The sequence below is a fragment of the Euleptes europaea genome, chromosome 14 (assembly GCF_029931775.1).
Source record: "Euleptes europaea isolate rEulEur1 chromosome 14, rEulEur1.hap1, whole genome shotgun sequence".
Lineage (NCBI taxonomy): Eukaryota > Metazoa > Chordata > Lepidosauria > Squamata > Sphaerodactylidae > Euleptes > Euleptes europaea.
The window spans coordinates 43,753,337-43,768,770 of NC_079325.1; the positions used below are offsets into that span (position 1 = coordinate 43,753,337).

Consider the following 15,434-nt stretch of genomic DNA (forward strand, 5'->3'; position numbering starts at 1 on the left):
CGGCCCCCGGGCCTGAGGTTCCCCACCCCTGCTATACATGGTTCTCCCTTCTCCATTTTATCCCAAAACAGCCCTGGGTGGTAGGTTAGGCTGGACACCCAATAAGCTTTGTCACAGAGAAGAGATTTAAACACGAACCTCCCCAGTCCTGTTAACCACTATACCTAGGGTTGCCAAGCTCCAGGTAGCACCTGGAGATCTCCAGCTATTACAATTGATTTCTAGACAACCAATACCAGTTCTCCTGGAGAAAATGGCTGCTTTGAAGGGTGGCCTCTATGGTGTTATACCCTGCTGAGCTCCCTCCCCTCTCCAAACCCCACTCTCCCCAGGATCCATCCTCCCATTCTCCAGGTATTTCCCAACCCAGAGCTGGCAACCCTAACTATACCACATCGCTTCTTATACATTATGCTTTCCCCTCTGTGTGAGCCTCAGCAACTTTGAGGAGGGGACTTTGAGACAGGGGGAAGGGACTGGGTGGGACAGATCTCTTCCTGCTCAAAATTAGCAACTGCTGAGGTTGCTTTTCAAGATGGCAGGAGGGTCTGGTTGTTTCATCTCCAGCATTACATGTCTTTGCATCCTGCGCTCTATATGTAGATGTATGGGTAAGTGTGGCCCTGGCGACCAGAAAATAATCTACTATGTCCCTTTAGCAGAGGTTTGGAACTGGAAAATCAGCAGGTGAAGCTTTTCAGAACATGAAGCAAAATTGGATCACCTAGTAATCAAGGCAAAAGTGGATCACTTGGCTGGGATCAAAAGCTGCTTTTGAAAGGGGGCTAACAGACATCTTTCAACAGTGGCAATGACAAGGGGTGGGGGCAGATACAAGGCCTGACCTGTTGCAGCCCTTTTAGAGTATAAACAAACCCTCCTTGGAAGGGGCCCACAATTGCACATTTATAAAACTCACAGCATGTGTGATTTGTTTGCTCATTGCTTTAGGCAAAGGGTCTCAGGGTGCTTGAGCGATCTGGATTCAGGATCCTCCGTCTGACCTCCTCAACAGGGTCGTCGTGAAGATAAAATGAGAGGAAGGGGTGGGCTTTGTATGCCAGCTAGTCTGATAAATCAAAGCTGCAGTATGCATTGGGGTGGGGGAGAATCTCTGCCCCAAGGAACTTACAAAAGATAAACTGCAAAGGAGTTGAGGGAGGGGCTGTGACTCAGTGGTAGAGCATCTCCTCATCATGCGGAAAGTCCCAGGTTCAATCCCTGTCATCTCCAGTTAAAGGGACCAGGCAGATAGGTGATGTAAAAGACCTCTGCCTTGACCCTGGAGAGCTACTGTCGGTCTGAGTAGACAATACTGACTTGGATGGACCAAGGGTCCGATTCAGTAGAAGGCAGCTTCATGTGTTCATATGGTAGAGGAGAAAGGGGACGTTTGGGAGTGTGTATTCAGGCATCTTGTGAGATCTCAGAAGCTAAGCAGGGTCAGCCCTGGTTACTATTTGGATGGGAGACCACCAAGGAAGTCCAGGGTTGCTGTGCAGAGGAAGGCCCTGGCAAACCACCTCTGTTAGTCTCCTGCCATGAAAACCCCAAAAAGGGGTCGCCATAAGTCGGCTGCGACTTGAAGGCACTTTACACGCACACACATTCAGGCATGCATCTCAATTCTTTTTAAAGGAGGGGGGGAGCCACTCGCTCTGGCATTAACCCTACAGCGCAGGCATCCCCTGTGTGTGTGTGGGGGGGGGGAGGCGTGAGGGAGGGAGTTCCCGTTAACCCTTTCGGGGCCGACCTGCCGGATCGGGGGAAGGGGCTGCGCCTCCCCTCTCAGTGTCTGCAGCTGGGAGCGGCTGGGCGTCCGCAGCGCCCAAGGGCTCCTCTCCAGCCGCCGGGAGAAGCCCCCCACCGACGGCACCCCCGCTCCGCCCGGAGGAAGGCGGCGATGCTCCCGCTGCTCCTGCTCCTCCTCGTCGCGGGCTCGGCCACCGGGCAGCCTCGGGAGCGCCAGTTCGAGTCCGGGTCGGGGCTGCAGGCAGGTGAGCCCCCCGGTCAGGGCGGGGCCAGAAGGCGGCATGGGGGGGGGGCTGAGAGAGGGAAAGGCATTGGGGAATGGAGGGGGCACCCTTTGCAGGACCAGGGCGCTCTTGGCTGCCTGCTGCACGAGCCGAGCCAGAGCAGGCCAGCAGGCTCTTAGGGAGGAACAGGGGGGGGGGGGGCAGAAGCAGGTTCCAAGAGACAGGCAATAGGGGAGAGGCCATGGTTCCTGGTAGAGCATCTGCTTGGCATGCAGAAGGTCCCGGGTTCAATCCTCGGCATCTCCAGTTAAAGGGACCGGGCAAGTAGGTGATGAGAAAGACCTCTGCCTGAGACCCTGGAGAGCCGCTGCCGGTCTGAGTAGATAATACTGACTTGGATGGACCCAGGGTCTGATTCAGTGTCAGGCAGGTTTGTGTGTTGTGTGTGTGTGTGTGGCTATTTATTAATGGAAGGTTTCGCCTTGGAGTTGCCACTCTTTAGATGCGCTTTTTCCCCATCCATATTCTCAAAACTCAACAATAAGCCCCCGTGCAGAGTTTTGAGAATTCAGATGGGGGAAATGCGCATCTGTAGAGTGGCAAATCCAAGACAAAACCTTCCATGAATAAATGGCCTGTGTGTGTGTGACCCGCCTTGCCCGGCGCTGACCCACGGGGGGGGGGGGGAGAGATGCTGTTGGGAAATGGGGGGGGGGTCGGGAGGAGAGCCTCGATCGTCCCCCCCCCCTCCGTTGGATACCCAAAGGCCAACTTTCTGGGCAAACGTGCCTAAAATCAGATCGGTGTCGGGGAGACGTTGGGGCGCTTTCACACGGCCCAAATACTGCGCTTTCAATCCCCGTTCAATGCACCTTGAAGGTGGATTTTCTTTGTGTGGACTGGGAGCCGGCGTGGTGTAGTGGTGAAGAGCAGTGGTTTGGAGCGGTGGAGTCTGATCTAGAGGAACGGGTTTGGTTCCCCACTCCTCCACACGAAGCCAGCTGGGGGACCTGGGGCGAGTCACGCTCTCTCAGCCCCACCTACCTCCCAGGGTGTCTGTGGTGGGGAGGGGAAGGGAAGGTGATTGGGTTACCGCACTTTGTATTCCCAGCGATGCATTAAGAGTTTGGAAATGTTATAAAAAAAACATCGCTTTAAAAGGGTTTTTGGATACCACGGCTAAAAAATGGTTGGAAGACGTCTTCACAGCTAAAGGGGCCAAACAAAAATTGTGTGAACAGTATTTTTTATAACGTTTTCAAACTCTTAATACATCGGTGGGAATACATAGAAAGTGTGAATAGTGTTTTTTATAACATTTTCAAACTCTTAATACATCGCTGGGAAAGTGCGGTAACCAGTTTGATTCTCCCTTAAGTGGCAGAGAAGTGTGGGGGGGAGCTATATATCCGATAACCATAAACCATAGGTGGCAGATTCCATCCTTCCATCATTTTCTGGGGAGGACAGAAGTCCTTAAACAGGCTTGCGGGGTGGTGGTGGGGTGCTGAATTCTTGCTGCCAGGGATCAAAGAGAGGCATCGAATGGGGGGGGGGGCGCTGCTGCTGCCATCAATGATCTGAGTGGCTACTAGAGCAGGAGACAATTAAACCAACTATGATTGATTGGGCTCAAAATATTGGACATGATATTCCTTTAAACAAATGGGAAAGACTTTGGTCAAAAGACTTGAAAGGAATAAATGCGCAATCAATTCGAGAAAACATTTATAAAATGATGTATAGATGGCATTTAACACCTAAGAAGATGGCAAAGATATATAAAGTGACATCCCCCAAATGTTGGAAATGCAATAAGGAAATTGGTTCCTTTCACCATATGTGGTGGACTTGTGATAAAGCTAAAGACTTTTGGGATATGATATATAATGAACTGAGACTAATAGTACAAAAAAATATACCCAAAACACCAGAAATGATGCTATTAAGTATGATACCTGACGACTTGCTAATACAAAGAACTTTTTTGATTTATGCTACATCAGCTGCAAGACTGCTTTATGCAGCAAAATGGAAGGGGGCAGAAATTCCTGAGAAAAAAGACTGGATTGGGAAAATGTTCGAATTGGTGGAAATGGCAAAACTTACAGCTATTTTAAATGAAAAAGACAAAGTTCGATTCTTGGGGGAATGGGAGGATTGGATGAAATACTGTGAATATGAATTAAAACTGGGGAAAATGGAAGAATACTTATTAATCTGATCTAGAAGATACAATTAATATTAAGAGTTATAATCATATAGATTAATAGAAAATGTTTTATGAAAGTTAAATGAATTTATAACAGTTAAGATCAGACCAATTACGATGGGATGAATATTTTATTAAGAGGCGGAGAGATGTGTTGGGGAAGTCATAAATTTTCCTCTAATTTGTTTTTTTTGTTTTGTTATGAATTCAAGAAATTATAACAACATAGAGTTAGAATTTTGATTTTGAATTTCATATTGCTTTTATTGTTGTTTACTATCATGGAAAATTTGTATTATAAAAACCAATAAAATTATTATTAAAAAAAAATGATCTGAGTGGCTACTTGACACCCTCCCCCAAATCTTACGGGGCGAAAACGCATGGGAGGTTTTGCCTTGGATTTGCCGCTCTCTAAATGCACATTTTCCCCAGCCAAATTCTCAAAGCTCAACAATAAGCCCCCATGCAGAGTTTTGAGAATTCAGATGGGGAAAATGTGCAGCTAGAGTGACAAATCCAAAGCAAAACCTCCCATGCATTTTGGCCCCTTGTCTTGGGTTTGGAGCGATAGATAGCCTGGATAGATATTGGGGGTTACCGCACTTGTATTCCCAGCGATGTATTAAGAGTTTGAAAACGTGATAAAAAATACTGTTCGCACAATTTTTGTTTGGCCCCTTTAGCTGTGAAGACGTCTTCCAACCATCTATTAGCCGTGGTATCCAAAAACCCTTTTAAAGCGATGTTTTTAATAGCATTTTCAAACTCTTAATACATCGCTGGGAATACAAAGTGTGGTAACCCCCTTAGCTTCTGTGCGCGTCTCCCCTTTCTGTGACAACTGACAAAGCACCCAGGCTGGTCCCTTGCGTCCTTGCAGAGTTCTGTAGACGCCTCAATGCCCCCTTCCAACATTATTTTCAAAGTGGTCTTGCACAGGGGCAATACCTACTTTTCCGAGGGAGACGCTGATCTAAGCAAGAAGAATCTGCTTGGTTATTTATCTCTTCTTCAAAAACTGGACTCAAAATGGTTTAAAATAGCCCATGAGCATTAAAATACCACATGGTTCATAACTCAGGAGGATGCTAGCCCAGACGTAGCCCCCTGTGCACTCGACCACCCTGGGCATCAACAAAACACTGTCATTGCTCTGTTTAAACAGGTCTGAACTGAACTGCTGTTAAGTTGGACATTTTTCCTGACTTGCTCCAGCAGGTTATTCCAAACAGCTAGACAGCAGCAGAAAAAAAGTTGAGTCTGGGCTAAAGCAGATCTCACAACTTTACAGGAAGGCGATCAAAGTTGCCACCTGGGTGTTTATGAGGAAAGGTGGTTTCAGGTTGTGAAGAGCTTTAAAGGTTAAAAACAACACCTTGAACTGAACACACTGCCACGTCTTGACCCAGTTGTAGCTTCCACATTGTCTTCAAGGGCAGCCCCATGTAGCGTGTAGTACAGCAGTCTAGTCTTGAGGTTACCAAAGGTAGGAATTCACATGACTAAGTCACATAGGCCCATGAAGGGAAACAATTTATGTGCCAAATGTAATGTGAAAAGGTACTCCTTGCCATTGTTTTTCCAGTAAAAGAGCTGGTTTTTTCAAGACCCAAAGCTCTTCAGAATCTCAGAGACACATTCACCTCAACCAGGACCTGAGCCTTCTTGTCCGGCATTATGTCTGTCTTGTCAGGACTAAACTTCAGCGTGTTCTCCCTCAGCCACTTGACCATGGCCGGTAGACAGGGGCTTAGTACATAGACGGCTGCTTCTGGAGGCTTGTTCAATGTAATACAATATTGGATGTCATCAGCATATTGATACCTGACTCCAGAGACCCAGATGATCTCATTTAGATGTCTTAGATATTGGATAGCACAGAGCCTTGAGGAACTCTAGAAGAGGGATTCTGTGCTGCTGATTCAGTATGGTCAATAGCCACTTTCTGAACAAGCTCAGATAAAAGAGACCAGAACCTTTCAGTGCTATTCTCTATTCTAGAGAACCAGCGTGGTGTAGTGGTTAAGAGCAGTGGTTTGGAGTGGTGTACTCTAATCTGGAGAACCGGGTTTGATTCCCCACTCCTCCACATGAGCGGTGGACTCTAATCTGGTGAAGCGGGTTGGTTTCCCCACTCCTACACATGAAGCCAACAGGGTGACCTTGAGCTAGCCACGCTCTCTCAGCCCCACCTACCTCACAGGGTGTCTGTTGTGGGAAGGGGAAGGGAAGGTGATTGATTGTAAGACGGTTTGATTCTCTCTTAAGTGATAGAGAAAGTCGGCATATAAAAACCAACTCTTCTCCTCCTCCTCATTTGAAACTCCAAATGCTTATGCAAAACTTCCTGGTCCAGGGTACCAACGACACCTGATCGATCTAACAAATTAGGAAGGGGTGGTGCCCTTATCACCTTGTAATCTGAGATGGTCCACCAGAGCACCAGCTCTGGTATCAGGTGAACCTATTTCTTTCTTATCAATACAGAATATTAGCCTCTATGAGAATAGGAGGAAAACTGGCTGTGGCATTAGTTTTCATTTATTTTGCAGACAAATACCCTGTCTTTTGATGAGATGATCCTCAAGGTGGTTCACAAATGAAATTTAATTAAAAATACTACTTAGCAATCTCTGGGCCTCTGGCTTGTGCCAGGGCATCCGTTCCCTCGCCTCTGCCATCTGTGAGCAACTGGCTTTTGAGCCAATTTCCCTTCCTTTCTTGCAAGGAAAAAAAAAAGGACTCACTGCTCCCGCTCGTCCTTTAGCCAGGAGCAGAGTCCGGTCTGGTCTTCCTCTTGAGACAGTGCTCTTCTTGGGAAGGATATGCTGAAAACTCCCAGGGGTTGATGGCAGAAGCCAGAATGTTATTCCTCCAGCGTGGTGTAGTGGTTAAGAGCAGTGGTTTGGAGCGGTGGACTCTAATCTGGAGAACCAGGTTTGATTCTCCTCCACATGAGCAGCGGACGCTAATTTGGTGAACTGGATTTGTTTCCCCACTCCTCCACATGAAGCCAGCTGGGTGACCTTGGGCTAGTCACAGCTCTTTTAGAGCTCTCTCAGCCTCACCTACCTCACAGGGTGTCTGTTGTGGGGAGGGGGAGGGAAGGAGCTTGTAAGCCGGTTTGAGTCTCCCTTAAGCGGTAGAGAAAGTTGGCATACAAAAACTTACTTCTTCTTCCTCTTCTTCTTCTTCCTCCTCCCCCAAATGGCAGTTGTGATGCTACAGGGAGAGAGTAACTTGGAAAGTGGGCGTGGGGTAGGGGTTAGGAGGATGTGCTAAGAAACGTATGAATGTTGTCAGAATGCAAACTAGTCCATCCTTTCTGAACATGTCCCTGTCTATTCCAGAGCAAAGGACTACTGCCTTTTGGGGCAACAAGGTGGAGGAGAATGTTGGGCGGTCCTTCCTGGACCAAACCAACTTCTTCCTCTTCTTCTTCCTCCTCCTCCAAATGGCAGTAGTCCTGGTTGTGATGCTACAGGGAGAGAGTAACTTGGAAAGTGGGTGTGGGGTAGTGGTTAAGAGGATGTGCTAAGAAACGTATGAATGTTGTCAGAATGCAAACTAGTCCATCCTTTCTGAACATGTCCCTGTCTACTCCAGAGCAAAGGACTACTGCCTTTTTGGGAAACAAGGTGGAGGAGAATGTTGGGCGGTCCTTCCTGGACCAAATGGTACAGCTGTAAGGGGTAATTGGTGCCACTCCCATGCGGTCCTTATTGATGCTCTCAGTAATTGGTCAAAGTTGCTGCTGCTCTCACTTCCAAAGCAAGGTATCTTGGTAAGGCTTTAGCCAGAGATGCCAAGGGCTAGGACAGTACCACTTGCCCCCCTAGAGAGGCTGGGTGTGACTGTGGTCCGACTCCTTTTCCTGTTTCTGTGCTGATCATCAAGATGTGAATTTTCCTGCCGTTTTTGCCTGCTGGTAGCAACCTGTGAGCGTTGCTGGTCAGAGATGCCTTTGTCCTCTCCCTTGCTCTTTGACACAGGATATAGGGTCCTGCTAACACATTGGCAAGCTCTTTGGACTAGGTGAGGAATGGACCATGGGCTCTGCAAAGGGTTGCCAACCTCCAGGTGGCACCTGGACATCTCCTATCACAATTGATCTCCAGGTGACCAAGATCAGTTCCCCTGGAGAAAATTGCTGCTTTGGAAGATTGACCGTATGGCACTGTACCCTGCAGAGGTCCCTCCCCTCCCCAAACCCCACCCTCCCTAGACTCCACCTCTAAAATCTCCTGGTATTTCTCAACCCAGAACCGGCAACTCTAGCTGTGCGTCTGTAGCTTTGCAGAAGCTGAAAAAAATGGCAGGTCTGTGAAACAATGCCCTGGTCCCATCCTACTCACGTAGGGGACCGGTTTCAAAAAGTGGGGCAATTCTGAATGGCCATTGGGAGGCATGAACTCCTTCCAAAAATTTATTTATTTACTTTGTTTTTACCCCACATTTCACCCTGAAGCAGACTCAAATCAGAGTAGGGCTTCAGACCTGGGTGTACCAAGCTATTAGGTTGACATTCTAGCCACTAACCCACACTGGCTCATCACCTCTGCAAATGGCTGCACAAATACTTTGCATTCCGTCTCCCTTGCTTTAGTCATTCCTGTGTGCATTCATTCATAAGAAGCAAGCATGTTCCAATGACTGTGCAGAAATGCAATGTGTGGTATTATGACGATGGCTCAGAAGGAACCAGTGGATTCAATGGCCATTCAGAATTTCACAACCAACCCAAAGTATCTCAGTGCAGTTATGTGTTCTGATGGCCATTTGCTGACCTTATTTTGAGTCTCTGCCTACCGCACATGCTTGAGTCCCATGGCACAGAGTGGTAAGCTGCAGTACTGAAGTCCAACTCTGCTCACAACCTGAGTTCGATCCCAATGGAAGTCGGTTTCAGGTAGCCGGCTCAAGGTTGACTCAGCCTTCCATCCTTCCAAGGTCGGTAAAATGAGTACCCAGCTTGCTGGGGGTAAAGGGAAGATGACTGGGGAAGGCACTGGCAAACCACCCCGTAAACAAAGTCTGCCTGGTAAACGTCGAGATGTGACGTCACTCCATGGGTCAGGAATGAACTGGTGCTTGCACAGGGGACTACCTTTACGTTTCTACTGCACATGCTTGCCCCCTTATCAGCCCTCTTTCTTTCTGAAGTTTCTGCTATGCCCCAAATCCTCATTCTTAGCTGCTGCATATTAAATGCCTCGGTTTAGACCTTTGCCCACAACTAATGCTGCCTTTCTGAAGACCTCCCTGTGCCTGTCTGATGTCAGTTATCTTCCTAAGGCTCTTCCAGTGTAGCTCTCCTTCCTGTTTTGGGTCCCGATCCAGCTCGCAACTCCTCTACTTCGGTCAAACCGTGCTTGGCTGGCCTAGAGCGACTAGAGCAACAATGACCAAAATGCTTGGGTTTTGTGAATGGAAAAGAGTAGGAAATGTTTTTTAAAAGCGTGCCTGCAGGGCCAGGCAGTGTAATTAATAACAGAAGTCAAGACCTCCTTCTTGTCTCTGGCTGAGTCTCCAAACTGAAGACTGCTTTGTGCTCTGTTATCTTATTGGGGGGGGGGGTGCGCTTGGCTCATTGCCCTGGCTGCACTTCTACCAAGAGAGATGGAATAAGTTTGCAACTGGGGGCAGCCTTGGATTAATTTGTGTGGCAGGGCAGGAGGCTGCTGTTACGGTTGGAGGAGGAGCCAGGCTTCTGTTTGTGGTCATTCTATGTAGCAGTGGACGTGCCATTTTTTAAAAAAAATTGGTTACCTCTAAATGTAAGGCCATAGTAGGTAGTGGGTGCAGGGCTGTACCAGCAGAAACCAGCAGGTGACAGTTTCTCCGTAATTGTGTCCCCATTGGGGACTAGATGGAATTTCACCAGCAGTTCAAATATTTTGATGCTGCTTTCCCCACGTGGGACACAAACGCAGGCGACTGTTTCTGCAATATCCCCCTCCCCAAGTGCTCATTTTTCAATTCATCAGTGGCATAAAACTGATTGACAGAAATGAAAATGAGGCAGACCAAAACCAGTAGCAAGGACAACACACAGAAGTGGTGGTGGGGGAGATATTGGTTCAGGTCTAGTTGCCATGCTTGGCTAAAACTGAACCTGTTGGATCGCTACCTGTCACATAGCTCTTAGCCTTCCCTCTGTGGGAAAGGTTATTGAGCGTGTAGTGGCAGAGCAGCTCCAGAAATACTTGAGTGAGACGTCTGCCCTTGAGCACTTTCAGTCTGGCTTCAGGCCTGGGTTTGGGACAGAGATGGCTTTAGTGCAGGGGTGGGGAACGTCAGGCCCGGGGGCCATTTAAGGCCCGCAAAATCATTTGGTCTGGCCCTTCATGGGTCCTGGCAGATCTCTAGCTCAGAAGGATCTAAGACTGGTGATCTGCCCCCTCCTGCGGACAGGAATAGCCTCTATTCAAGACAGATGTGAGTTTGTTTTGCTGAGAAAAGGAACCTCTCCCCCCCTTGCAGAAGAGTCGATAGCTATGGAGCTGCTAGGACTGCCCACGGAACTGTGTTAACCCTTTCCCACCCGGGCCGTGGAGAAATGTATTCCCTCTGTACTACAAGAGGGCTGGGGGCGGAAGTGGCGACAATGGAGGGGTTAAAGGGGGCAGGGCCAGAATGTGTGCAAGGGGGGAGTTCTTAGCCAGTGTGTCCTCATTTCATCCCTGCAGGTGGAGGTAGCAGGAGCCGGCTGTAGAATCTGGCCCCGACCATGCGGAGCAGGAGCAACTCCAGCGTGCGGCTGGATAGTTACGTCTGGCTGGTGCAGCAGACCATCCTGTGCCACCTGGTGGGCAAGTGTGCCACCGGTTGGATGCCTGTCTGCTTGCTCGCACCGGGGAGGGGTCATCTGGGGCAGCTGCCTGCTTGGGGCTTGGTCGGCTAATTTTTAAGTTGATAATTTTGTATGGCCCAAGAATGATGTTATAAATATCCAAATGGCCCTTGGCGGAAAAAAGGTTCCCCACCCCTGCTTTAGTGGCTCTTGTGGACAATCTCTGTCTCCAGATGGTCAAGGGGAATGCAACTCTATTGCTGTTGTTAGATCTACCAGCGGCCTTTGATACAGCAGACCATGTGATACTGCTGAGGCACATGAACACATGAACCTGCCTTCTACTGAATCAGACCCTTGGTCCATCAAAATCAGTATTGTCTACTCAGACTGGGAGCAGCTCTCTAGGGTCTCAGTCTTTCACATCACCTACTTGTCTAGTCCCTTTAACTAGAGATGCCGGGGACTGACCCTTCTGCATGCCAAGCAGATGCTCTACCACTGAGCCACAGCCCCTCCTGGAAGGTGAGGAGGGCCTGGGTGGAGCTGTGCTGAGATGGTTCTGATCTTTTCTATCAGACCGCTCACAGGAGGTTGCCGTGGGAGATGCTGAATCGTCCCCCTGGGAGCTGACAAGAGAAATGCCACAAGGCTGTGTTATTTCCTGTGTTCTTTAATATCTCTGTAGCCAGTGTGGTGTAGTGGTTAAGAGCAATGGACTCTAATCTGGAGAACTGGGTTCGATTCCCCACTCCTCCACATGAAGCCTGCTGGGTGACCTTGGGCCAGTCACAGTTCTCTCAGAACTCTCTCAGCCCACGTGGAGGCAGGCAATGGCAAACCACCTCCCAACGGCTCTTGCCTTGAACACCCTACAGAGTTGCCATATGTTGGGTGGGACCTGACTGCACTTTCCACAACCACCACAGGATACCTTAATGAGGTTGTCCGTAGTTTTGCAGCATGGTGCCAACAGAGTTGGCCAAAGCAGTTTGGGCATCCTATGCTGGAGTGCTTGAGCCCCTCCCCACATCCTCCCCCCACAGGGTGGTGGTACCTGCCCTCCTTCTCCACTGGACCATGGAGAGGTGGGAGGATTGCTTCCACCTTCCTCCCCCCACCAGACCACATGAAGGCAAAAGCTTCCATCTCCCTTCCTCATCCCCCAGCAGATGGGCAAAGCAATCTCCTAGGGCTGCCTTGTGGATGAGCCTGCCCCTTTTTGCCATCAATATGCTGATGACACCCAACTATATAGTGCTCCGAATAAGCCACCAGCTGCAGCTGTCTCTGTCCTGGCCCAGTGTCTGAATGCAGAGGTCAGGTGGCTGAAGGAGAACAAACTGAAGCAGAAATCCAGATAAGAGAAAGGTAATGTTGGAAGAAAGTAGACTCCTTTGAAATGTGGTGTTGGAGTGTTATGGATACCGTGGACTGCAAAAAAAACAAATCAGTGGATTATAGATCAAATCAAGCCTGAACTGATCCTAAAAGCTAAAATGACTAAACTGAGGCTATTGTATTTTGGTCACATTATGAGAAGGAAAGAGGCACTAGAAAAGACAGTCATGCTAGGAAAAGTTGAGGGCAGCAGGAAAAGAGGAAGACCCAACAAGAGATGTTGACTCTATAAAGGAAGCCACGGCCGTCAATTTGCAAGACCTCAGCAAGGCTGGCAAAGATAGGACATTTTGGACGACATTGATTCATAGGGTCACCATGAGTAGGAAGCAACTTGACGGCACTTAACACACACACAATGTTGGCTTGAAGGACTACTGCCTCAAGTGGGGTGGTGCTCTGTACCACTGGTGGTGAATTTGGGGGTCTTGCTGGATCCTGGTCTCCTGATAGAGAAACACATGTCCATGATGGCCAAAATCCCCCCCCCCCCCAGCTACATCTATTTAAGAAGCTGGCGCCCTATTCACAGATGCCTGATCTGGCCACACTGATCCTCACTGTACTGGGTACATGCTCTACAATGGGGTGTCCCTTGAAGGTGATCCAGAAACTGCAGCTGGTGCGAATTGTGGAAGCCCATTTGTAATCTGGGGCTGGGAGCAGGGACCATGTCACTCCTATTCTGAGGTCCCTTCACTGACTGCTGATTAGTTCCGGGGTCCCATTCAAAGTCCTCACCTTTAAAGCCCTACGTGACCCTGGCCCCACATCTTGAAAGACTGCCTCTCCCTGCTCCCATGGGGCAGCTTCATTTTTTCTACCAAGAGCCGCTCTCAGCCCCCCACCATGTCACACTCAGCCACAGTCCCAGGTGTGAGCTTTTTCAACGGCTGCTTGGGTGCAGCCGCAGGGAAAGATTCCGACCTCTCTGCCCCTGTTTGTGGGCATTACAGGGCATCTTCTGGGAAGTTGGATGCTGGACTAGATGGGCTATTGGTCTGCTCCAGCAGGATTCTTCATGCGTAATTATGCCTAAGAGGATATTACAGAGCTTGAGAAGGTGCAGAAAAGAGCAACCGAAATGATTAGGGGACTAAAGCAACTGTCCTATGGGGAGCGGTTAGGACGCTTAGGGCTGTTTAGCTTGGAAAGAAGGCGGCTAAGGGGAGACATGATAGAGGTCTATAAAATTATGCATTGTTTGGAGAGAGTGGACAGGGAGACGTTTTTCTCCCTCTCCCATAATACTAGAACACGGGTTCATCTGCTGAAGCTGGAGGACGAGAGATTCAAAACAGATAAAGAAGTATTTTTTTCACATAACACATAGTTAAATTGTGGAACTCCCTGCCCCAGGATGTGGTGATGGCTGCCAACTTGGAAGGCTTTAAGAGGGGAGTGGACATGTTCATGGAGGAGAGGGGTATCCATGGCTACTAGTCAAAATGGATACCATTCATGATGCATACCTATTCTCTCCAGGATCAGAGGAGCCTACTGAATATATTAGGTGCTGTGAAACACAGGCAGCATGCTGCTGCTGCAGTTGTCTTGTTTGTGGGCTTCCTAGAGGCACCTGGTTGGCCACTGTGTGAACAGACTGCTGAACTTGATGGGCCTTGGTCTGATCCAGCAGGGCCTTTCTTATGTTCTTATGTGGAAGAAGAAAGCCCCCTCTTGGGGCCTAGGCCAGTGATGGCGAACCTTTTAGAGACTGAGTGCCCAAACTGCAACCCCAAACCCTCTTATATATCGCAAAGTGCCAACACGGCAATTTAACCTGAAGAATCCCCCTGAAGGAACCATGCAAAATAACAGTGGCGGGTTAGCTATGCACATGCTAATGGTTATGCAAACAGGAACAAAGGAGCAGGCGAGTGGGAGGGGTGGAATTTCTCCTTTTGCTTCGAGACCGTGAATAGGCAGTTTTAAATTCGCATTTTAAAAAAGAGCTTTTAGTGAACATCAAAACTGACCATGCATAAATGGCCAGGGTATCTGTTGTGGGGAGGGGAAGGTGATTGAAAGCCGGTTTGATTCTTCCTTAAGTGGTAGAGAAAGTCGGCATATAAAAACCAACTCTTCTTCAAAGTGAAACTTGATATTTGTAACTGAACCATCAGGGAAAGAGGTAAATGATTGGGGGAGAGACACCTGGCAACCCTAAGGCAAATATATGAAGCAAAACCTGCTCTATATTCAGAGGGTTCCGTCTGAAAAAAAACTCTGCAAGGGGGCTTATTGTTGAGTTGTGAGGATCTGGATGGGGAAAATGTGCATCTGAATGGCAAATCCAATGCAAAACCTCCCATTCATAAATGGCCAATAACCCCCCATGCAGAGTTTTGAATCAAACATTGCTTTCCCCACCCCCCACCCCGAGCCCCGACCTCCTCCTCGCCGCCCGCCTTGGCGCTGCCGGCCCTCGAGCGCGCATTCAAAACCCGGCCGCGCTGTGAGGGGAGGGGGAGGGTGGCGCTTTACCTCACACACCACCTCTCTTGTGTGTGTGTGGGGGGGGGGAATAAACCAGAAATGGGGAGGTGAGGAGAGGCTTCGTGGTCGACCTTTGGTGGGGGTGGAGCCTCCTCTGCCGGCATGCGGGTAAGTGGCTCGGGACGGGACCGAAAGTCCAGGCGGGCGAGGCAGCGACGGATGGAAGCGGTGGAGAGAGAGCCAGCCCGCTTCCCGAGGGACGGGGCGAGGAACCGGCAAGCCAGCAGCCAGGAAAAGACGGAGCGCAGAGACGCGGCGGCGCGCTGCCGCACCCCAGCTGTAGCCCCGCCGCCCGGTCGCGCCTGCGCCAGTCAGAGGACTTGGCTGGGGGCGTGGGGAGGAGGGCAGGATGTCCCGCCCCCAAGACCTTATTAGGGCTGAAACATCCTGCCCTCCTCCCCACGCCCCCAGCCAAGTCCTCTGACTGGCGCAGGCGCGACCGGGCGGCGGGGCTACAGCTGGGGTGCGGCAGCGCGCCGCCGCGTCTCTGCGCTCCGTCTTTTCCTGGCTGCTGGCTTGCCGGTTCCTCGCCCCGTCCCTCGGGAAGCGG

The 15,434-nt window shown here is 49.6% G+C and overlaps 1 protein-coding gene across 1 annotated transcript in view; it reads left to right on the forward strand.

Annotated features, from left to right (window-relative positions):
- The first annotated feature begins 1,903 nt into the window (after positions 1-1,903).
- The window catches only part of LOC130486849 (collagen alpha-3(V) chain-like), a 72,252-nt gene continuing 58,721 nt past the window's right edge, over positions 1,904-15,434 (forward strand). Inside the window, exon 1 of the mRNA XM_056860149.1 lies at positions 1,904-1,997. Within this exon, the coding sequence (XP_056716127.1) occupies positions 1,904-1,997 (94 nt within the window). The remainder of the gene's footprint in view (positions 1,998-15,434) is intronic.